Source organism: Calonectris borealis, chromosome 20 (genome assembly GCF_964195595.1).
Source record: "Calonectris borealis chromosome 20, bCalBor7.hap1.2, whole genome shotgun sequence".
In the NCBI taxonomy this organism is placed as follows: Eukaryota; Metazoa; Chordata; class Aves; order Procellariiformes; family Procellariidae; genus Calonectris; species Calonectris borealis.
The window spans coordinates 12423928-12449290 of record NC_134331.1 but is presented as its reverse complement, the minus strand read 5'-3'; the positions used below and the strand labels follow the sequence as shown (position 1 = coordinate 12449290).

Below are 25363 nucleotides of genomic sequence, written 5' to 3'. Positions count from 1 at the left end.
GGGGCGCGGGGCAGGCTGGGTAGAAGGGCGGGAAGCGCGCGGCGGCGGGCTGAGGAGAGCGCGGGTTTCCTGTCAGGCGGGGCGGCCGTCACCTGCTGCTCCCCCCGGCAGCGTTTCCACCGGTAAAACTCGCTGACCCGGTGAGCAGCTGGGTAATTTTCACTGTACAGCACTGATTTCCTTTCTCTCCGAGGTCGATAGTACGCTAACAAGTGGCTAGTCGAGGTTAAATAATTCGCCCTCCTCCCTATTTCTCTTCCAAAAAAAGGGTGTTCATCTGGATGTCTTAGGCATTTTTAAGAGTATTAACGCTTTCCAGTCTTTATTACTTAAGAGATCTGAAAGACATCCTTCAAGGGAAAAAAAAAGCCTATAAAAATAACTTTTTTTGAGGTATAGCTCTTTATTTTCTCCTATTAATTTTAAAGTCACTTCAGGAATTGGCTAGGTATGTAACTAGGGAGCTTCACACAATCCAGATCATTCGCTATTTTTAAAATTTTGCAGTAATTACATGATGCTTTTTTAACATTCCCCTTGACCAAAATGCGCTTGTCAGAAAATGACTAAATTGCAGCCCGAGTTCTACTAAGTTTTAGACACATCGTTAAATTCAAGCATGTAAAGAGCTCCAGTATGGTTATTGGGATTACTTAAAGTGTGGTTGTATATGGCAGCTTTTTTGAGGCTGTGTGATGGAGGAAGTTGTTATTGCTTACAAGGGGCTTCTCACCTAGTAAACAGAAAAAAAATGTGTGCTTGTCAGGTGCAGAGATACCAATATGTGAAATCTTTCTTCATTCAGTTGTGCAGGTTTTGGTATTTGAAGAGCTTATGTCATTAAATCATATATGAAGGTTACTGAGAAGTGGTTTTGCAAATTAATGTTGTAGGGTTTTGTTTAACAAAAATCAAATCTAACTGGAAGCTTGTGACATTTGTTGTAATAAAAATATTATGGATAGCTCCTAATGGGTTTTAAAAGCTGTTTAATGCTAGTTGTGTCAAAGTAAGCAATTAGGGTCACTTAATCTAATGATTATTTATCAAGTTCCGCTAGTAATATTCCATGCTTTTGGATCTGTGAAAATGTGCTTCTTGAGAAGGCTGCTTCACCACTTCATAGCCCTCAGTACAGAGCACACATATCTAATAAGAAACCGAAGAAAGAAAAGATTATGTGACAGTGTACTAGCCCCAAGCACAAGCAGACTGTAAATGAACGCCCTTGTGTTGCTATAGCGTGAGCCTCGAGAAGAGAACATGTCTAAAAATACGTAGTCATTTAAGGGAAGTTTGGTCAAATAAAATAGTATTAATGGATTAGACCTTACATAGTACTTACACGTTTCTATTAAACTTAGGTCAGATTGTTTTAAGGCTAGATGACGCAGGTAAGGTCTGCTGATTCTTAAGTTCTGTGATGCAAATGGGTGCTGCTGCATAATTCGCTGTGGACTAGATAACATTGGGCTACTTAGCTCGAAGGGCCAGAAGTGGAGAAGTGCAGTGAGTGCTTTGAGACCTTCTTTAGTGTCAGTGGCAGAGACAATAATGTCTTTTGCTTACAGTCAACGGGCAGGGAGAAAAATGTGTGGAATGGTACATGTCTGCTATGCAGCTCCAACATCAGGACCAGGTTATGTTCAAAGAGTGGATTTCTGGGGAACCCAGACACCCAGAACAGCACTGGAGAATTATGTGTAAGCATGAGTCGTTCCACCACATCTAGCTGCTCTGTTTCCTGCTTTATACAACAGAGAACAGAACTGCAAGTGGGCAGGTTGGAATGACCTATAACTGCAATTTTGTATGGTCACAAAGAAAGTGACTAAATCTGCACCAATTTAGAAAAACATGGGCAGAAAGATCTCAGCTGTCCTCTTAAAATGAATATAGCTTCTGACAATGGAATTTGTTGTTTGCTCTACAGTGTTGGTAATACAAAAGTAAACAGACTTTCTGCTAGTGTTCAATCACTTTTATAGAGTAGCATACTGATCGTTGGACGCTTGAAAAGTGATTTCAGTGTATATTACAAAACTCTGTTCAGCATTCTGTGTTGATAGCTGTGTTGTTCCCTATGCTGTTCCGTTATGAAAAGAACAGGAAGCTGTATCAGCTTTGTGAATTTAGTACTGGATGTTATTAATAAATTAATACAAATTAACAAAGTGGCGACTCAAATAATGGAAGACGTTAAAGTGGCATTAATGCCTTTAACTTTTGCGAACTGAGCAACCATAAGAGTGGTGGAAAGTGCTGATGGCCTGCTGGGAATTCACCTGGCTGCTCTCCCAATCTGGCTGTTTTCTCTCCCTCTGCGGGTGTGGGGGTGTGTTAGGAGATGGAAATCCATTGGTAATTTTCAGCCGGCATACCCCTCAGGATCCCTAACTGATGGTTAGCGAAGCAGGCACAACATTTCTATAGTCGCAGCAGAGCCAAGGGATAAAAAAAAGCTGAGAATCAGGGAGTCATAACTGGCGCTCTGATGCGCTGCATTTTCTGTGCCAAACATATGTTGGTATAGAAGAAAGTCTGATTCTAAATACCAAAGTGTGGGCAAGATTTAACTAAAGTTTTCTGTAAAAGAAACCAAAGCTCTAAACTGTTGCTATATTTTACTGCATCTGATGTGCGTATATCATCATATAAATGGACTTAACCAGTATGGAATTGTATTGTAGCTGCTTATAACAAGCGCTGATATAACTCCAAGAGTAAAAATGAGGTTTGCCGTAACTTTGCAGGTAGCATGCACTGTGCTCTGTTCCTAAGCATACATAAAATATTTCTACAGCTAAAGATCTGTTGACTTAAATGTGCAAAAACAGAAGTTGGAATTTCAAATTTACTACTAGATGTTTGTTAGCGAGTCGATTGTTTTTGTCCGAAGCATAAAAATGTTTTTAAGGATAATTTTCAATTCCTGCAGAGCATGTGTGTACCGCTGAAAAAATTATTTAAACATCTTCTGAATTAATAAATAACAGTGAACTTCAGTACTGTAAAAAAGCCCAAACAACAAAAAAACCCTTCTAAACAAAAACTGCTTGAAAACATTGTAAGGCTCTCTGGGCTGTTACAATTAAGTGTTTGCAGTGTTTATATTTGTATATAGACATAAATATGTTTTAGCACCCTCTTCACAGTTTATAGCCAAAAGTGTTTCTTAATCGTTTACTTCTCAATTCTGACAGAATGCCTGGGCCTTGTAAGAGTTAGAAGAGCACGCAAACGTGTCTAGAAGATTTTGATGAGGTAAACCATTCTCAATGCAGACGCTACGTTTGACAAACTGAGTACAATTAATGTTGTCTTTTTGGTAGCCTGTAATATTTTAAAGTCAAAACCACTGATGTGGATTCTTGATCAGTTTTTCCCGTGCTGTTATCTGTGACATTTTCTCTCCCGTGTGCAGTGGCCCTCGGGGAGCAGTGCGACGCACGGCTACAGCACTTGAATGTCCAATTCTGTTTTGTCATGTCAGATTGCTTGCTTACTTTTTTGTGCCCTAGTTCCTATGAGTAAACTAAGACTAAGCGAGTGAGGTGTGTGCACAAGTACACAGACTGACTTACCTGAACTTTTGAATTTAAAGCACTGTACTTGTTTTATGTGGATGTCACAAAACCCCAAGATGGGGAGTTACGTCTCATTTTAACCTAACCCTTAAAAGGCCGTCAGATGTGTATGATCTATCAAACCTTCCCCCCCCTCCCCCCCCCCCGTGGTCTTTTGAGGCTAAATTTGAGCAGTTACGAACTACTTTCCACGTGGTAGCCCATCCTCTAGCAATGTTTGGGTACTTTAATTTATTTTATTCTGGATTATCTCCCCTCTCCCCGCTACGCTTAATGCTGTCCCCGAGAGCATTGCTAGCGGAGGGCATGTGCGGTGCGCTATCTGCCGGGTGACAAACACGTACGTGGGCTGCGGGAGGTGCCGGCGGCCTCGCTCAGGGGCCCAGCGCGGGCGCTGCCCCCGGTGGGGGGGCCGCGAGGAGCGGCCGGCGGCAGCCCGGCCTCCCGCAGGTGCCAGAGGCCCGGGGCCCCACCGCCCCGGCCCCGGGCAGCGAAGGGGCTACGGGGAGGAAGATGGCAGGCAGGCCGGCCCCGCCGGGCTGAGCGAGCACGCTCCGCGCCGCCCTGCCCTGCCTCCCCTCCCGGCCGGCCGGGGAGGGGCTGCCCCGCCGCTCCCCCGGGCCGCCAGCGCCGCGGCAGGGGCCGGGGCTCGGCGCAGCCCTTCTGCCGGCGGCACAGCCTCGGCCGGCGGCACAAGGGTCGCTCCGCTCCCCCGCGCGCGGATCTGCTCCGTGTTTTCCGGGCCTTTCCCGTGTTCTCGGGGCCCGACACTCGAACGTGCTGCGCGGCGCTGGCCTCGGCGCCGCTCGCCATTGGCCGCGCCGCCATAGCCCCATGGGCGTGCGGGCCGCGCATTGGCCCGGCGCCGCCGTCCATCAGCCAGCGGCGGACTGCGTCAGGTTGGGTTGAGCGGCGTCCCCTTCCCTGCCTGTGTCTGGCGGCGGCTGCGGGGCCGGTGCGGGCGGAGGGGCGCAGCGGAGGGCGGCCCGCTCCCTCGCTCGCTAAGATGGCGGCGGCGGCAGCGGCGGCGGCCGTGGCGCGGCTGGAGGGCCGGGAGTTTGAGTACCTCATGAAGAAGCGCTCGGTGACCATCGGCCGCAACTCGTCGCAGGGCTCGGTGGACGTGAGCATGGGCCACTCCAGCTTCATCTCCCGGCGCCACCTGGAGATCTTCACCGCTGCTCCCCCGCCGCCGCCACCGGCCGGCGCGGACGGGCCGCCGCCTCCGCCTCAGGGGGACCCCGCAGCTGCCACCGGCGGCGGCGGAGGGGACTTCTACCTGCGCTGCCTCGGCAAGAACGGCGTCTTCGTGGACGGCGTGTTCCAGAGGCGGGGGGCGCCGCCGCTGCAGCTGCCCCGAGTGTGAGTAAAGCGGGGGCCGGGCCTGCCGTCCTCCCCCCGTCACACCGGGGCCCGTGGGGCCGGGGCCGGGCTCGGGCCCACCCGCCGGCGCCTCGCCGCGCCGGGCTGCCTCATCCTCCCCGGGATGGTTGCCGCGGCGGGGGTGGTGCCGCTGCTCAAAGGTGCCGGTTGTCCCCGTTGCCGTGACTGGCACATGGTGCGTGACAGGCGGGGAACCGACCCCGTGTTGGCGACGCACGCGACTGGTGCCCTAGGCCTGCTTCTCCGCCGCCCGGCACCACCCGGGCACCGGCGCCTCCGCCTGCTGCCCTCGGATGTGTCCTTCCTCCGGCGGCTCGGGCCCCGCCGGCACATCCACCTCCCACGCCAGTCCCTCCGGCAGCCGGTGGTACAGGTGGGAAGCGTGAGACCCCGGCAGCGCCGGGGTGGTGGTTGACAAATGGTCACCCTCCTCCCGTGCTTGTGTCTTGCACGTAGCAGTATCTGTTGTGAGTTTGGGAGCAAATCCGTCTGCAGCAGTGCTTGGAGGTATTGTAATTAGCAAATAGAATTGGATACACCCTTGAGTATTGTTTACGTGCTTCAAAGGAAACCAGTCAAATGGTTATCCACATATCTGGGATTTCTGAATTTAAGATCAGTGCTGAGTAAACCTTGTAACACCCTTGGTGCTTTTGCAGAATGTAGGGGGGTTTTGTGCGTGTGATTGCCTTCTGACTAGGTGGTAGTTTCTGCCTCTTTGCCTAATTGTAACGTTTATTTTTATGGGTAAATTGAATCATCCACATGAAATACTTCTGCTAGTCTTTAGTGTTTTAAAATGTGTTTCCTTGCGCGACAACAAATGTATTAAGAGTTTTAAAATGGTAATACATTCCTTTACCATTACCAAACATTAACTGTCTTTGCAAAATAATTTTCTAGGGGAGTATGTGAGGCCTACCTACTACATTTAAGGATACATTGAACTGTAAATAATCTATGTTTTGAGGAGTCTCGTGTAGGGAAAGTGAAAGTGTTTTGGTTTAGTATAATTTTAGCTGTCTTGACTAAGAAATACCTAAAAGGTTACGAGTGTTTCACCTTTATAAAACACATGCCATTAGTGACACAGTCTTGATGCCTTACAAGTTTTTAAACTGTGTTTAGGACCTTGATGGTATATATTTTCCGCTTTGACGTCTCAATGTTAGTTTCCCCACCTGGTTCCTCTGTGAAAATCAAATTGTCTTACCTTTCTGCTTTCTAGGAAATGCTCATTCTGAAAGGGTTTAACAGTGCCAGTGTGTGTAGAGTTGTATAATCACGAATACAGTTGGATGACTTGTTTGACCTTTAACTGTAACTTCTATTTTTGCTTTCTGCTTTTTAATATTAATAATAATTTGGTATGTGGTTAATCTATATTTTAATCTAACACATTTATGAAAAATAGATCAAATACTTTTTTTCTTTGTAAACAGAGTTTGGTATAATACACTAATTGCAAGCAAGTCATTGTGCATTATATATGCTGATTGCAAACAGTCTAGAATTAGTTCGAGTAATTTAGTCACTAGCATTCTGTTAAATGCTTAAGACCTCAGGAAAAAAAAGTACTGCTTCTTCATGCTGTCCATGTAATTATTGACTTGTAATTTATTTTAGTTCTTTCTATCAGTGTCGCTTTTTAAGTGGAAAGAAAATTCTGAAGGATTTTTTGTGTGTCACTTTTTAATTGAACAATGATGAAAACTTCTGTGCAGTTAAAATTTCTTCACGAGTGTGTGTGGGTGGTGTTACAGAAACTAGCATTTGCTTGAAACTGACTGTGTTCAGTGGTTACACCATTTCTTAGACTGCACACTAGTAGCCTTCAGTTTCAAGATCTGTAAGCCGGTTGCAGTAGTTATCTCCTGGTTACAAAATGTAGGTGTGATCTTCCATCAAGTCTTGTAAATAAAAGGTGGCATACCTTCAGTCCTGGCTAGAAACAATGGAGCAGTGTGTACACTGGGTGAACTAGGATTTCTTTAGTCAACAAGCATAGGGATGAGTTTTATCTTGAAGGGCAGGCAAAATCTACAGGGTCATAGTTAGGCTGGTGATTAAGATCAAATGCTGCTTTATTGCTTTCTAAAAAAAATACATTTGTTTATAAAAGGAAAGTCTTACTGGAGTTGTATAGGGAAATAGTAGTTTAATTATTTGCAACGCTTTTTTTTTTAACACAGGAGTCTTCAGGCAAATTCAAAGCAGACGTTATCTGCTTATAGCAAGTCATTACTGTGAATTACTGATGACTAATACTGTTTGTAGCCGTGTTCTTGAGTTTCACTGTAGATTTAACTGGTCACGCTGAAGATGATCTCCCGGATTTTAAGAATCAAACTTAGTTACTTCAGTATAATGTAAACGTTAATTAACAGTTGAAACATGATTGGAAAGAAAGTAGTTTTGGTGTGAGTTCAAGATTGATGATTGCTAACCTCCAGCTGAAGTAATCACTAGATCTATTTTTGTTGTTGTTGTTTAATCCTACTATGTTGCCAGTAATATGCTTTGTCTATGACTACACATAGACTACAGAATCATTTTAAATTTTAATGGCAGGTGAAGTTTAATAAAAATAAGTGGCCTGTTCCTTCTGTTTGTTTTTTAAGTGATCTTGGAAACCAAGAATGGAGGGTCCATTTCTGTTTTGTCTAATTAATAGTGACTTACAGATGACTCCAAGTAAAATATTGTTACAGACTTGAAATGTCTTATTTAATTGTCACTAATAATTGTATGTAGTTCCAGTGTCCTTGGCTTTTTTTTTTAATTTCAGCACAGTGTTTAAGTATGATTGCATTAATAATGTTATTGAACTTCCTGGTTTTGGAAGGGAAAAACAGAAATACAACTTTGTAGTCTCCTGCAAAACATTTTTAACATCTGGGGAAATTAAATTATTAATGTTAGAATATACTTTTACTTATAGTAAAGGCATCTTTCTTTCTGCAGATATGAATGCATGAAACATGGAATTACTGTGCATTAAGATAACTGTTCCGGTCGCTATTTTTAATGCTTCCCTGGAAGCCTCACTGACAATTCAAATGTTTTAAGTTCTCAAGAAGGAGGTAATAGCAGTGGGAAGTGTGTTTTTGTTTTTCCAATTCTTGACAGACTCACGTACTTGTGTATATACAAACCAGCTGTCATCTTGTTAGATGAATAAAATGGGGACTGGGGGGAAACCAGCAATATTCTTGTTCGTTTCCAGTAAGTAGCTCTCCTGTCAATGTCATAACACACAGAGGCATGGGATGAAAGAGGTTTTAGGGTCTCCTGTTAAATACACACAAATCAAAGCAGTTCAATTAGTCTTTTACAACTACCTTTAAGATGCATGGACTGTCACTCTGCAGTTCATAAAGTTCATCGTTTTTAATTGGTTTCATTTGATGCTTGTCAAATTTCCCCTGACTTCAGTGAAAGCATTGTTAGGATATATTGCTAGGTAAATAATAACATTAATATTTGACTTTTGAGGTACTTGGCTTGAAAAATATGTTTTATGCTGGGCACAGCAGCAGTTGTTGACAGAGCTCTTGTATACAGCTTTTGGAGAGGCAGGATTCCAGACAGATGTAACTGATACAGCTGGAAAAGCAAACTGGCTTCTGGGTAAAACTTAGCTCTGAAGAAGTTTTTTTTTGTTTTGCTTTTATTTTTGGGTTCCTTGGATGTGCTTTGTATATTAACATTTGACTTCACGAAGATCCTGACATTTTGGGCTTGACTGTTCCAAGATTATGGTTTTGTCAAAATGAACAAGACATTTATTTTGTATTTTAGTAATTACTTTTGGTTTTGGTTTTGTGGAAGTATAGATTTGTGAATCATAAACAAGATACCATTAACATAAGAAGAGCATTTCTAAGTCAGAGCAGAGATGCATCTAGTCCATTACCTGCCTCCAAGAGTAGTCAGTAGCAGATGCCTAGGGAAGAGCATAAAAATGGATAAAGGCAAATGGATGTGTTTTCCTTTTTTACTCTTTTGGATCCCAAAGTCCGAGTTGATTTCTTGTTGAGTTAAAACCATTTATTGTTTGCATTTTTTTCTCTCTTTTTTAATAAAGTAATTGATTCTTTTTTTTTTTTTTAATCCCTGTGAAACTCTTGTATCCACAACATCCTTGGGCAGTGAGTTCCGCAACGTATTTGGAGCCCATGTTGGGGAAAAATACCTCTTTTGCTGAGGTTTTTTGAACTTCACACCTGGTAATTTCATTTGATGCAACTTAAGTTAGCTTTTTTATTATAAGAGATAGTAAATAATTCTCCCATTTTATAGACTTCTTTACTAAGTATGGGAGCTCTTACAGTAAACCACGTCGAGTACATTTCACTGCAGCTTAACATCTACTAACTAATCCTAAGTCAAGTCTATGTGGCTGCAAACTGAAAATTTCTTTGTGTTCTCATGCTTTTCCTCCTAGTATACAGAGGGCTGACTCGATATTTTTAGTTTGGTCTTGTGGTCTGGATCTACAAAGTGGGATTATTACTGCCTTTTAAGCAGTAGAAGCTTTCCTGCCGATGAAAACCAGTAGATTCTGAACAAGGATCAAGTATATCTATTAACTAAGTAAATTCCTTGGAAAAGTTTATTGTGTTCAGCATTACCTGAGCAGGAAATAGCGCAACAGATTGTAGAGAACCTCTAATGTATCAGTGCACTTTTTTCTATCATCATACTGCAATTACTTAAATTATATGCAAAGATGCGATTGCTGTATGAGTTAGAGCTGTGGCTGCATGTATGCTCAATGGAAGTTTTTCATTGGAAACAACTCAGATGTGGCTTAATGGTTGAGGTGAACGGATCATAACATCTCCTTAGGTAGCGTTATTTGCTAGCTTAGGAAGAATGTTTTTTGCTTGTTTTTGGCTTATGGTTTATGTTTTAAAGATTTTCTTTATGAATGTAAGTGTTATATACTTTAAGAAATCAAACAAAACACTTTTTTCAAGGAATATATTTGTAAGTATAGATTAATTACCTCAGGCCGGATTGGCACCTGCTTTTTCCCCTTCTTTGACAACACTTTTGATAGATACAGTTGCTCGTAAGGAAGACAGCTGGCTGAAACGTTTTTGAGACGTTATGATTGATTTGTGTTCAGAGGAATATTTTGGAGTTCTATACTGGTTGCATTAAAACCGTGAATTACTTACAAATTATCTCTAAGCATAAAACTAAGAAATGTTGGACTTGGCTCTGACTTGTGAATCAGACTCCAGAAACTTTTATTTACTTTCTTTAGCAGACACTGTGTCCCATGCCATAATGACTAATCAGGTTAACTGGGCTATGTTTATAGGTGTTTTTTTGGCTCCTTTAAAGTAGGTTTTACAAATGTCAAGCTCAGTAGCAGTAGTGTTCTCACACAAGCAGATCTGATTAAAAGGAACATAGGAGGAAGAAGATAGAGTGCATATTATTTGAAATGAAAATAGATGAGCATGAAGTTTCTGTGGTCGTAATTTGTGTTACAGTTGTTTCTGTCATCTTTTTTTTTTCATATTTCCCTCTCCATTGCACACACCTTATGAGTGATTTTTTTTTTTTTGTTACTGAAACAGCATTGCAAATTGTCATACACCAATCAGGTAGCTGAGGTAAAGCTTAAACAGTTTTATATTTGGATTAATTCGCGCTTGGCTTGCTTTTTCTATTGGTATGGTTGATATGTATATGAAACTTCCTTACTCAATTCTCCAGTTTTACTTATCTTACAAATGTTCATGTGTCTGTAGTTAGCTATAGGAGTAAGTACATTCTTTGTATAGTTATATGAAATACTATAAACTGGAAAATCATCTGAAAAAATACTGGTTTCTTTATCGTCGTTAAGTTTCAGTTCTATGACAGAAGCAATATTAGGTTTAAAGGTGCAAAGTTAGTATTAAAACTTTCTGTTCTAGCTGAAGGAGATTTTTGAGATTCTTACCTTCAGTTATAATAATGAAGTAAGAGATATGTAAATGAAATCATTCTTTGCTTTGCACTAATTAATTCAAAATACAATACTGATCTTCGGTTGTGAAATGCACTGCGTTTGAGTAGGAAGAGGCAACTTCTGCTATCGGATAAGTGTAAGTTAAATAAGTTAATAAAATAAGTTCATCTTTCACCCTTGCTTTTCCAAATCAATGTGTATGATTAATTTGCTTATAATCAGGAAATGACATTGTCTTCTAAATATTAGTCCTTCATGAAGGTAGATGTGTTTTCGAGAATAATTCTGCTGTGGAGGGATTTTGCTGCTGTTGGTTTTGGTTTTTTTTTTTGTTGTTGGTTTTTTTTTTTTTTGAGCATGTGTGATTCTCATGCACAAAGCAAAAGATTTTTTCACAGTCATGCCTAAGCTAATCAAAATAAGATGATTGTACAGCTGATTTACTGTATTTTTCAGTAAATATAGCTGTGTCTTCAAGACCTCTCAAGTCCTATTACCTCATGTAAAATTATGTAAAGCTCTGGGAAAAAAGTATAATTTCAAAGAAAATTACGAATTTGTCATGTGCTGGTGTGAGGCCATCTCTTTTGCAGCCTATAATGAGTTTTCACAACAGTCTTGTGTTTACTGATAAGCTGATGTCTTTCATGGAACTGCACACTGAAATATTGGGAAGGTGGTGGTTTTATCTTCTGTCTTGCTTATTTTCATGATAAAAAGTTGATATGTAGTGACATTTGTTTCCTGTGACTTCCTGCCTTTAAGGAGTTTTTTGACCTAGATAAAGCAGTCAGAGGGGAGGAACCATATTTATTCTGCAGCTATTCCACATTGGATGGCATAGAAAATAAACGTTATATTCTTCAGTTAAGATTTCATCAGTACTGTTGTATTACTGAAGGGTGCTGAGGCTTTAGGAGGTTACTTGAAGAGCTAGTGCAAATCTTTGTAATTTTGTAATACATAATTTGTTATAGGGCTAAAGAAGGCCTATACGTGATTGGAGTCTTTGTTTCTTCACATTTGCTTGCGTGATTCTGCTGCAGCTACTGCATGTGCTTCTGTGCGGTCCTGTTCCCATTAGTACTGCGAATCATAAACTTCTACAAAGCATCATCATCATGTATGCTGTATAGTTGAGTATTTGTGGGAGTAAAATTTTCAATATTCAAAATTTCCGAATGTCTTAATGAATATTTATATGAACACATCACCTTTTTGTTTGTCCATGTGCACCAAATAAAATGAAAAACATGAGCAGATTGACAAACAGTTATGTCCATGCTAAACTGTAAACATTCCTGTTGACTTCAGCAAGACAGCCCATGTGGATAAAGATGCATATGGAATTGAGCATTTGTAGAATCAGAGCTGTAAAGTAAAAAAGCCAGAGACGTATCATTATCCTAGCTTTATGAAGTGTAACAAAATTAATATAAAGTTGACTGGAATTAATTTTAATTCAGTGTTAATTTAAGGTTTTACATTAAGAATTATGGAAGGGACCTCCAGCCAAACTCCTGCTGAAAGCAGAAATGAGTTCAACGTTAGATTGGACTGCTCAGCACCTTATCCGTTTGAATTCTGAGTATCTCCGGGGATGGAGAAGTGTTAACTACAAAATGCTTTATGTAACTACAACACCATATTGAAAAAAATATTTTCTGTATTTCCAACAGCAGAATTTTGGGAATAGACAGGCTGGTTAGCATAATGTGCAGCTTAGCGCTAAATCAAGAAAAAAATTCTTGATTACTACTTGATATTGCTACTTGATACTGTTGTTGGTGTTCTGAAGTAAATGCAATTGCTGATAAATATTTACAGATTATATCAATGTGGTAAGTACTATCCTCACAAATAAAGAGGACAAAAAATGGTCAATCCATTTAAAAAAAAAAGAAGCATCTCAAAAGATATACAGGCCAGATTTACAGGGTAGGAAAGTGTTCTGAAAAGTAGTAGTAGAGTGTATTTGAAACTCATGACTGTAGAGAAATTATTAGATGCCTGTACTGAGATGATGTGTCAAAGCAGAGTGATGTGATGATTGTGTGGAAATAGGGGAGCTATATCAAGGAGTACCGAGAGGTGCTGGAACTTCATGTGGTTCTGGAATCAAAACTTGTGTTAAAGAATCTTGCAAAAGTGCAAGGGTTTAAGGGGGTGATTGCTAAAAAGAATTGAAGGCTGGAGGAAATCCCAAATAGTGAGGAACTTAAGGAGTTCAGTATGTTTGTCTTATCAAAAAGGAGTGCAAGATGGCTGGGTTGGTGTATATACACTTTTATGGGGATGAATTAGAGTACTGAAAGGCTTGCTAATGGATCACACACAGATATAAAAACCCAGAGGCTGTAAACTAAACTCTCAAGGTTTGAGCTAAGCACATATTTTTAGCAGGGTTGGAACAACTTACTAAGAAGAATGGTGGTATCTCCATTTCACCATCTTCTGCTGATCAAAAATAGATACTTTCTTGGAAAAGGTGCTTTAAACAAAAAAATAAATCTTGCTGTAGTCAGACCTGGTAATTAGGTGCAGTATAGGTATGGTTGGATGAAATTTCATGGCTTAGGGCTAGAAGAGGTACAAGTAGGTGAAGCTTCTTAGCTGTTCAGCTTTTACTTCCTCTGCAAGTCCTTTTTTAATAATCTCCCATTGGGTTATAGCAAGAGACTTTTTTATTTTGTGTTTTAACAGGGAGTCAGTACTTGGTTTGGTTTTTAATTAAAATTGCTTCTAAAGCATCAAACATCTAGTTGGGCATTCGTTTATTTACACTTGCCAGCAGTGTTCTTGTATGCAAATGATTTTGATGCTTTTGTTCATTATCATCATCATATTGGAGTACATCGTAAAGTTGAAAAGATAATTTTCGTATAATATACAGTGATTCTTCAAAATTCTTGTTCTTCAAATAAGTCTTAGATATAGCTCATGAGGTATAAGCCTCTTGGTTCTCGTGTTGATCAGAAGTCAGACTAGCATGTAATAGAAAAAGTATTTACACCTTGTACTGAAATTAAAATCAGTTTTTTTAAATCACTTGAAGAAATGAAGATGAATGTGTGATTTTGGTTCAGAGATGGTATGGACGAACTAACGTGTTGCTAGAAATTGCTTTTAAATTCTTATTTTTAGTGACGTTGCAGTATGGGAGCAGATAATTTGCTTACCCTTTTCCTTCTTTTTCCTTTTTCCCTTCCTTTTTTTTTCTGTCACAGCTGTGAGAAAATAGTTTAACTTTCATTGAAGCATCAGTTTCCTCAAAAAACGTATACCTGAAATGTTAGTGTCTTAGCATAGTGTACGATGCATTGTTGTACTACATGTAAGGTAAAAGTCTGATTTATTTATGAAGACACAAACACATAATTAGGTTTTTTTTGTTGTTGTTTTGATGGGTTTTTTCCCCTTGCTTTTTTTAAGACTGAGAATACATGAAAAATTTGATTTATCGCTTTGTATTGTCCTATGGACATATTTGGGGTGTTATAGGCAGAATATAATTGGAGCAGACAAGGCATATACATACAGTTCATATTCTTTAGTAGTAGACAGACTTGTTGGTTACAGTATCAGTGCAGTAAACACACAAGGAAAGTAGTTGAAAAGTATAAATGATGGAAGCTGACTCTTAAAGAAAAGAATTTCCCTCCCTAGGTGATACTGCTATATTCTGGCCTTTCTAGATAGGTGAAGGCGGCCTGTGTAGCAATGAGGGGAGACAGAGACTTAAATAAGATTAAAAAGAATAAGGCTTAGACAAGAGAAGGGTGAATGTACTTATGCAAAATTCTGTGTGGGTATGAATTCAAATTTGAACCAGAACAAGCTGATTATTTAAGCAAGCAAAAAACCAGAGAGAGTAATGGTAGAGAGGATGATTTTAGCATCATGCCATGTACAGATTAGAAAAATGGAAGAGGAGAATTCGGTTACTACATGGGAAAGATGAGGACATAGGTCAATGTGTTTTGCTTTAGGATATGGACAGGATGTTAGAGGGGTTTGTAGTTGTTACGCGAGGAGAAATGAAGGGGTTTGCTGGGAGGCTTGAAAAAAGATTGGAAAAAAGAGATTGAAGATCACCTCAAGTTTAAGAGCTGAGACTGAGAAGTAATATAATTGTTATCCTTACAGAATGTAAGGAGGCTCTGACTTTGATATTTAATTTGGGAAATGTGATTCAGAAAAATCTGGGGTCTTGTTTTTTAGAAACATAGGCTGTACTTTCATGAGCATCTGAGCTAATCTAGTGTTTCACTGCTGCTGAAATGGAGCATGGGAGGGGAAGGTCTTGTTTTCTGCAGTGTTCCCAACTGCAGGTTGTGCTGGCCTTGAAGCTCATCAGATGTTCCATAAGCTGCTGATGTCTGCTTTTTTTGCTATTTTTGGTTGGTTTTCTATTGCATTGAAGTGGCTCACAGAGAGGTCTGGCAAGCAATGGAGCTGGCACGAAGTGTGTGGTGGGCCTGCAAAGACTTTCGGCAACAGTCGGCTTGCTGTGTCTTGTGGAATCATACATTAAGGAATTGCAGTTACAAGAGCCGTTATGCTCTATGAAATAAAAATGGAAAGGAAAAGAAAGATCCAAAACAGTAGAAGAGAAGACCAAAAATAATTTTCGTGTATTAAAAAAGCACTTGCAATGTAATATAAAAATGTTTAAATCCTAAAAGTTCTTGAGCCAGCATGCGTTTTGATGAAGGGGTATGGTAGGTATTTGTTTTAAGTTAAAAAATAATTTAAAAAACTGAATCTAAGTAGACTGGATGCTGAGATGACTCAGTTGTGGCATACCTTTGGTTAAGATGTGCTTTCTGGCCCTTTTTTTTAATCTTTGCATCAATGTGAATACATAGAGAAAACCACTAGAGAAAAAGGGGTACAACTTCCTTGACTGTGGATCATCTCATAGCAGAGGACAGAATTAATGTATGGTCTTCATTCCATATGCCAAATCATTGTATCTCCTGCTTAAAGGTAGACTTTGCTCCATAAGTCATCAGACCAGCTGGTGGTTGAAGTATATTGTAGACTACAAGCTCTAGGGAAAATTGAACATTAAGGATATAGTGGAGGTAGATGGCCCTTTTTAAAAATTTTATGTGTTGTTTTTTTGTTTGTAATCATCTGCTTTTATCTCGGAAAATTCTCTACCTGGAAGACAGGTGACTGACTAGAATTTGTGCAGCGTTCTGTCATCTGCCCAGAAGCCCTTTTATCTCGGAAAATTCTCTACCTGGAAGACAGGTGACTGACTAGAATTTGTGCAGCATTCTATTATCTGCCCGAAAGAAAAAAATATTTTGAAGAAAATTGTAAAAACCTTTCTGTTTTTTACATGTCCTTTATTGCAGGGGCTGCATATATCCGTAGTATTTTTTCTGGAAATATGTGAATCTGCTGAAGTTACTATGCAGGTAGATCACATGTGATTTGGATTTCCTATGTTGTCTTTTGAGGGTCTCTGCTCGATAGGATGCAGAAACATCTCCAAAAAAAAGTTGTCATTTCAGAGAGAGCTTTTTCTTTTCCCTCTTTATGCAGGATAGTAAAAACAAACTGCCATTTAAGGCAAATGCATTAGTAGTCAAGAAATAAGTTTAGTTGATCCAGCCTTGCAAAACTACTTAGCTAGCAGGCTTCAAAGTAGCTGTGCGTTTGGTCCCTGGTCTGATTTAATTGTCTTCTCACTGTCACTCTGAGACTTCCTTCGGAGGGGATGAGGTGAAACCTTAAAGAAAAACAATCATTTGGAGGAGGAGCAGATTATAACAAAAAGTGTCCTTCATTTCCAGTGCGGTATTCAGTGGACTTGGATGCTGACGAAAGTTAGTAGGAGTGAATTACATAAATTATCATCAATCAAAATTCTGTTTATAACTTCCACAGATGTAAGCATTAAATAATGTATTGAGCAAAGATGTGTTAAAGGAAGCAAGTTATTTCCTTTCCTTACACGTGTGAATATTCTGGGTGTGGCTGGGTTAGGTTCAGATAAGATTTCTGCTAGGTATTCTGCCTGATCTGTCTTCTGTAATCATCGGTTGATACACTTGTTTTGGGGTAACCAACTGAAGCACTTTTGTGGGGGTGGGGGTGTGTGTGTGTAGATCTGACCCAGGATATTTTATCGGGTAGAGGGGGTTGATGGCTTTGGTTCTTTCTGCCCTTTTGTCTTACTAAGCGTATTTGCTTTTTAGTAGCATTAGAGGCTGCAAGCCAAATGCTGAACTGTTATGCTGTTCAAGTGATACGAAAACATTTCTTTGAAGAGTGTGCAATCTATTCTTAAGTAACTTTATTAAAACGACTAGATTGGGTAATAAGATTCTCATAGAATGACGAAATTCATCCTCATGCAGTCCGACTTCCGATGATACTATCAAGAGTTAGAGTGCAGCTTTTTTCCTGGCAGCACTTTTGTAGCTACATCACTGAGTTGAAGAATAAATGCAGTAGTTTAAGGTGGTTACCCTCTGCTATGAATGTGGGTTCTGAAATGAATGCAGAACTGAATTCTGAGTTTAGGGTGGGCTCCACAGTTTGTGGTTGGTTTTAGTATTATTCATTCAGCTTTCTAGATATTGATAATCGCTACAAACATTTTGGACCTGGAAACCTCAGTGTGTATGTCGGTTGAAATGTTCAGATGACAGGCACGTTTAGCAACACAGGAAAGAGATGCAATAGGTAAAAACCACAGTAGAACTTCAGTTGTTTATCCTCTTGAATTGAAATTCAAGCCTTTGTTTTTAAAACCTTTTCCTGGTATTGGTCTGTCCATAAAGCTGAGAAATGCAACTAGTCTGTATTATCAGCAAATTCCAGAACTGTTTAACAGTGCTCAAATGCCTTGTGAACCCTAGCAAGACAAAATAACCTTCTGCAGTGAATGATACAAAGCTGTATCGTTTCTTGTGTGTTTCATTACTTAGTTCTTGACTAGCTGCATCCCTTCTCCTTTTTCTTTCCTCCTGAAGGACTGCTGGCCTCTGAGGAGTGCTGCTGTTTGAGCAGAATACACAATAGTGACTTCAGAAGTTCTTGTGAGCTGATTGAACCATACAAGTTCTTGTGAGTGGTTAAGCAGAGGAATGGGGCGAGATGGACGGAACAGTGAGCAGCAAGCTGACAACAAAACAGGCTTTTCTGGAAGTGTTTCATTTTTACTTGTCATCTTTGCTTGAATATCCAATTCTATGAATGTCCAGGCTTTCTGTAACAAAACTTTCCTCATTATAACTGAGATTCTGCCAAAATTCTGTTAGAACTTTTAAAAAAATTAATTTTCTCAGCTGTTTTCTGTTTTGAAGCTTTTTCTGTGGGCTAAGTTATTTTTCCTTAACTGCATCATAGGATATAGGAAATATTACCTGTTTCAGATAGAAGAATTTGGCACTAATGACATGTTAAAGAAAGGTCCGAAGATGAAATGGGAAATCTCATTTACAGTTGGGAGAAGAATTCAGATCCTTCCACCTGTCTCAGTGTTTTAAAGATGCAAGTTAAATTCTGAAAGCAATTTGTGATCAAGATTTTAAATTTCCTTTGTGAATTTTGGCCTGTTGTGAATAGCTTTTACTGTCTACTGTAGTACAGGCAGCCAGAGCAATCATCTGCAAGCACACCCTAGGACACAAATGTTTACTTTTCTGTCAGTAGTGAAATAACCCTGCTTGTTTTATGGTGTGGTTATTCTGAGGTTGGAAGATTGTTGAGCCTGGAAGAGATCACTAACCCCAGCCTGCTACTTAGCTATAAATAAGTTTGGTCTGCTGTGGGCTAGTAAGTACCCAAGATTCTTATGTGAGGTTATTCACTATTATCTAAGGTTATCAGCAAAATGGGTGTTTTTAAGCCTTTAAAGAAAAGAAGCATGCAAACCGGGGGGGGGGGGGGGGGGGGGGGGGGCGAAAAACCCCACCCAACCAAAACATGTGAATGTAAATAATTCAGCCCACAATCAGAAGCATAAAATAAAATTCTATAAAAGTTTTAAGTTTGGAGTTAGTGTTTTAAAGTTATTTTGGCTTAGTAGTCGCTGAAGAAAATATTACTGATATTTGTGTATGCGTGTTCTTTCTGTTAGCTGAGAAGTGTGCCATACAATAATTGAACTTCATCTGAAAAGCTTAAAAGCATGGTTATATAGAATACAAAATAACCACAATGTGAGAGAGTGTGATTTTGACTACTTGGAGAAATAACAGGATAGTGGGCAGGGAGAAGAGACTGAGGAAGGTGTTTCTGAGGAATCAAATTTGGTAGTTTAATCAGAAATGTTGGTTGTAAAAGTCAAGCTTTTCTATAGTTTTTGAAATGAAGAAAAAAACCTGCAGTTGTGGAAATGAACATGGGAGATGGCACAGTAGAAATGTGTTGCCCAAGTGTCTTTTTGTCTGGGGAGACTTGAGAAGGCAGAATGTGTTTTTGGTAATTTTCATAATACTTACTCTGATTCCATTCTTGTACTGAAATGTGTTTACATCCCTTATCTCCAAGGTAAACTATTGTGTCTACAACTTTTTCTTTTTGCAACAACATTTGATATTAGTAGGGATAGGTGGTGTTCTTGTTCTTCCAGTTAAATTTCTTATCTTGAAGGCCTGAGTAGTTTAGGGTTAATTACTTTCAGATAAATATAGGTAAGTACCAGGGGGGTTGGGTGCCTGTTGCAGTGACATTGCATTTCAACTTGGAGATCCCTGGGCTCTGATTAAGGAAGTGTTGGTTACTGGATGTATTACACTAATGCAATTTTGTCCTACTTATGACTGTTTTCTCTTTGTGGTAGCTGCTTGTTCAAACTTTCCCCAAGAGATTTAAAGAAGAGAATATATATGACTGCCCTGTGTTTTTATAGGGACATTTTGTGGTAAATAAAATTGCTGACTGAGAACATGCTGACAGCGTCTGATACAGAGAGAGCAAGAAGTTGGGCTGATAAAGTTCTTCACTGAGTGAAGGAGACTTTTATTTTTAAATCCGAAAGGTCCTTAGATACTTGTATTGTGATGGTTCACACCATCTTTAAGTCATTAGAATAACCCTCTTAAAGATGTTCTAAATGGAGACAGGATTTGACTTGTGCAGGTAATGATTTAATACAAAAATACAAAGGAAAGAGAAATGGCTCTAGGGGGTTTAAAATTAAAATACTACAGGATGGGTATTTAAAAGGAAGTAAATAGATCTAATCATAGCCGCTGGTTTGAATGCAGAAAGGGTTGATACGCTCAGAAATTAGCATACAGTAGTGAGGTGGTGATCCTTTCTCAGATGATCTCTATGTGTCAGCACTAAAAGCAACTTTCTTGGTATAACTTTCACAGAAAAGGAAATGACTGTAGAGTGGGGAGGCAGAGCTGGCTGTTACAGAAAGCATGTATTTGAAGTTGCATGTTTGAACTCCAACTGAATTATTTTTTTTCCCCTATGTTTTGGAGTCTTAAAACTACACCATTGCATTTAATTGTCATCTGGGCAACGGGCTGCATCATGTTATATATTGCCATGTTTGAGACTGTGAATCCGTAGAGAAGTTGCGCACAGCTTCAAAGCGTGTTGCTGTTCTGAAGCTTAAATGTATGCACATATAATCCGTAGCATGGATCCAAGCAGAAAGTTGCCTCTGAGAATTACAGATACTACAATAGTAATTTTATATAATCTTACATAAACTGAGTCTACTGGTTTTAAAAGTTGCTTCACGCTACCACTGGTTATATTTAATATAAGCTCTTCAAATGAGTTAGTGCCAAGCAAAGCATTGTTTGGAGTATGGAGAAATAACCTGCAAGCCAAAATTAGCATGTATTCATTTTGAGTGGTGTGTGTTTCGTCAGGGCTGCCCAGATCATGTCGTCCCTGAAGGCAGTGCATTTCAAATTTAAATGTTTAAGCTATTACAACATGGAACATGCTGGTGAATGGTGCCAATAACATACACTGAACATATGACCAGCACATGCCCCCTCTTCAGCATAGGCCATGAATTATTTAGTTTGTGTTCCAAGCTGTTTATTTTTGAGAGTTTTTTCTCCTCTGTCAGTGTCAAGCTCTGAGCCTTTTGTTTCTTTTTTTTTCTCCTTCTTTTCTACTGTTGCTATTGGTTCTCTATTTCTAAAATTTTCTGCTGTGCTTACCACCACTGCCACCCCTATTTTGTGCCAGTTCTTTCAGGATGCGATCCTTGGTATCTCATGTGGCAGTGTCATTGAAACCGTGGAGACTAGTCTGATGATTTTCAACTTGAAATTGAGAGATAAAATTACCTTATACTTAATCGTTTGGGACTTGGTCTATATTCATTACTTAGCTGCAATACCTTTCTTTGTGTAAATTTTTTACCATGATGTTTAACATCTGTGGAATGGCAGGTTTTTTCCTCTCATCTCTTGTCATCTTTAGTTAGGTAAATGGTGTTAAGCATACACTCTGTAGGCCTGTTCTGATCTTTAAAACCATTTCTGATCACAGCTCAAGTGCACAGACTGCTTATGACTCTTCAGTTGCAGTAACTTTGTGCTGTGGATTCTGGTACAAAATGTCTGAGTGAACACTGACCCAGACTGGTAGTCTGGGGAGTACTGGGGAGCAACAGTAAATAAAACTTTAATACATACAAATATATGGCATCTTTGCAGTGTGTTTTATAACATTTTAGGGAGTATTAACTCTCTGATGGGGTCAGGCTTGACACAGAATTAATTTGACTTGGTGAGCTTTTCAGAATGCATCACCTCTTAATTATTTGTGTGTGCTGTAGGTAACATGTTTAACATTGCATACTTTTTCATATAGATTATTCTTTTAAATTCGGTTTTCTGCTGAGACAGTGCATTGAGTTAAAGGATACACCGTTACAGAAGGCTTTTGCTTCTCATGGTAAGTATATTGGTAAACTTTATTTTTCAAGCATTTGCAGTAACTGAAAGTATCTTTCTCATTGTTCCTGTTTTTAAAAGTTTGTTTTTTTTTTTTTAAATCTTCACATTAGATTTGTATAGTAGTACAGTTTATTACAATGAACAGCACTTTCGTTGTTTGAAGCATACCTGTATATAAGATTCAGGCCGTGAAGATAAACTGTAACTAACCCTTTGGTTTCAAGGTTAGTTAAAACAAGCTGATTGGGAGTTAGAGCTGAAAAGACCATCCTGTTCTGTCCCGCATGTTAGCTCTGGTGCTCACATTGTGTGCTCAAGTCAGATGAGTTTAGTGGTAGGCCTGAAAAACAATCCCTTGGAAGAGAAGGCAGCCTTGGGATTAGTTTTCTGTCCAGTTGGAAGTGCAGTTTTTTCCATTACCAGATGGGAAGAAATTATTAAGATTGATAAAGTGTCTTCACAGTCTCTCACGTAGCAGTTTTATCAGCATTTGAGCCTATCTGAAGGTTCTCTGTTGGTGAAAGGTTTTGGTTGTTCTTTCCAATTCCTGATCCTGGCTCCAGGGTCCAGCTGCCCCCTTACCGTGGCTCTGGCACCACTAGGTCCCTTGTTAGCCGGTTCTCTCACTAGCCCCAGAGAATACGATTTTCTTCCTAAAAATTTTGTTTTGCTGGGTTAGTTGGTGCTGCATTAGTGAGTTGAATCGGTTCACTGAGGGGCCTAAAAAGCCCTACACTTAGCAAAGAAGTTCCTGGCCTCCTACTCCACAGGCAAAAAAGCTACATAATGTTTCTGGACACTGCTTCTGCGAGGAGCCTAAGTTCATAGTCAAAGATGCTGTCTACATACCTCAGAAGAAGAAGTAGTAAAAAAAGAAAGTAAAAGGTGACCACTATGGACAATGAAGTTGGACTGGAAAAGCAACAAAACTGTGCTTGTACTATTTTTAGTAGTTTCCAAAATGTTCGTATGATTGATGGTTCCTCATTTTACACTTCACCACAGAAATATTTTAAAACACAGATATTTGATAACTAGTTTCTGGTAGTCTCTGTTAAGCTTTGTGTTTTGTTTTTTTGAGCAGTGACAAAGAGTTTAGGGGTTTCATACCACATTTCAAGCTTTCTGTGTCAGGTGATGGTGTCCTGTCTCATTGCCTTTACAGTTCTTATGGAAAAGTCACTGATTTTTGTGACACTTTCATATAAACTGACTTGTTTTCTCAGGAGAGAGAACAAAACTGATTGTAAGATGTAATTTTGTAACTGAACTAATTAGTGCTCTTAAGGTTTTCGTGATGTGATTCCTGATGATGATTAAAGGAGTGGTAGTTTAAAAATATCTAGTGAACCTTTTTGACTCTATCTAAAAACCATGACAAACAAACTTGTGCATTAAAGTTAACATTTAATGGAAAACTTGTAATATGTGGGGAAAAAAATCTTGATTCTTTATTTTTTTGGGGAATGATGTTAAAAACCATAGTTTTGTACAGTTTGTTTTTAATCATCTAAAGTGTCTGTTATCTTAGTTTTTAGCTTTTCTGACTTAAAGCCTGTACATTGTTCTCTATATACTGGAAAAGTGTACATGTTATTGGAGTACAGGATAAGGCCATGGTCATGCCCTCCAGAATTGTTAAAATGTCTCTTAGATCTTCATATTTTCATCTTTCTTCTCTTCTCCATTTTTGCCTTGATTTTTTTAAAATAGAATTTAAAACCAGAAATATTAGTCTCTTACTTTCCCAGATGGGTGTTTCTAAGATCATAAAGTAATTTGATGTATGAGTTAAAAATGAGGGAAATGGGCTCCAAAGGTGTAGTAGTATTTGCTGCTACTTCTGTATTTATGAGAACTTTAACTTAGGGGCCACCTTGGGTATTATGCTAAATGCCACATTCTTTTATGGTGCTTCCTGTACTAGCATACGGATTTAAAAAAAAAATATTCTCAGGATAAAAGTTTTTTTGTCGTTATTGAAGGAAGTATAGTATAATGCCTTACACATATATGGAAATTAGGAAACGCTTTCTGTAGCTAGGGATTAGCATTTCATTTCAACATAATACATCTTTCTGAAAATCTGAATCTTTCAAATATTGGTTGGTTTTCAAGTCTAAATGGAAACAAGTTAATTTAAGTACTGTGAAAATTAGTGTTTGCAGTTCTTTTTTTATACAGTAGCGTATGCATGGAACTCATTTGCATCTTTTCAGCTTTGCTATACAAGTGGATTCTGCAGTGGAATTTTGAAGAAATCACATGACTGCTGAAATTGTTCTTAAATATGCAATCCTACATTCAGATTTCACTATGGAAATTTATGATTTTATAGTAATCAATATTTGTGCATGACAACAATTAAATAGTAACAGCAAATGGTCTTCTGATATAGTGAAGGTCCAGCAGATAGACATGTGGGGAGGGGAAGGTGGGGAGTTTTTAATCGATAATTTGGAGTGTTTTTTATATGACAGTTTTGATAGCCCCATTCAGGGAAGAGTGATGCTCAGTGATAAGCTGGGGAAGCCTGGCTTGAACAAATGTCACTTTCCTTTTGAAGGGAATGAAAGTAACACACACATATATACACACACACGCACATATATATATGGAGGAAAGCTTTGCAAATTTATGGTCATTGAGGGAAGTTTAATTGTTTGAGCAGTTCAGCAGAATGTTCCTCTGTGTAGCTGTACAAGAACCTCTTTGGACTTGATTGCAGCTTGCTTTTTGCAGCATTTTATAAACTTAACTGTGTCAGTTTGGCTGCACAAGAGGAAGAGAAGACTGGACTCAACATAAACTTTTTTCCTGGAAGACTTTAACTAATATTGTGTCAGTTACTACCTACAAAGTTGGTTTGGGTCTAGCATATCTCAAAGAAGGACCAGAGTGTAAAGCAGAGTGATGTATAGTGAAATAGTACATTATGTACCAGGACCATTTTTTTCCATTTTGATGTTCTCTTTTTAGAAAATTTAATGGTCTGGAAAAGCTAAATCACAGAATAATAATAAAAAAAGGTCTGGAATTTGAAGCTAAACCAAAAGAAATTACTCTCAAGACATGATTGTTTTAGTATCAGAAAACCTCAGATTGGGTTTGGTTTACCCAACCAAACTACATGCTTGTTGACATTACCCTCCCATAGAGTATTCTTTGTTGTATGGGATCGATCCAGTTATTGTGAACTCTGCCGCCTGTGTGTAGGAATGCAGTTAAAGTAAAAACAAGTTGAATAGCGTACAGCAGTGCTCTTTATTTAAATAGGAGAAGAAATAAAAAGAAAAGTGAAGATAGTACTTGCCATGTATTTCCCTCTCTAAAACAGTTCGGTTATTGCAATAAAAATTAGTAATCTGGCTTTTTTAGGCCAGTGAAAGTTTTTGCAATTTCTTTACATTGGTATGGGGCAATGTAGGAGTATGATTAATTAAAAATAGCGGATAAAACATAGATAAACAAAATTAAAGTAAGTCCTTCAATATTGCAAGCGGGTAGGACATACCTTTTTT

The 25363-nt window shown here is 39.2% G+C and overlaps 1 protein-coding gene across 4 annotated transcripts in view; it reads left to right on the top strand.

Annotated features, from left to right (window-relative positions):
- Nucleotides 1-3244: 3244 nt before the first annotated feature.
- Nucleotides 3245-25363, top strand: part of FOXK2 (forkhead box K2) — a 48536-nt gene continuing 26417 nt past the window's right edge. The window contains exon 1 of one of the 4 annotated variants that reach the window (XM_075169843.1): nucleotides 3245-3264. In XM_075169843.1, coding sequence (XP_075025944.1) covers nucleotides 3260-3264 — 5 coding nt within the window. In that variant the 5' untranslated portion in view covers nucleotides 3245-3259. The other 3 variants (XM_075169840.1, XM_075169842.1, XM_075169841.1) reach the window with 3 other exon arrangements.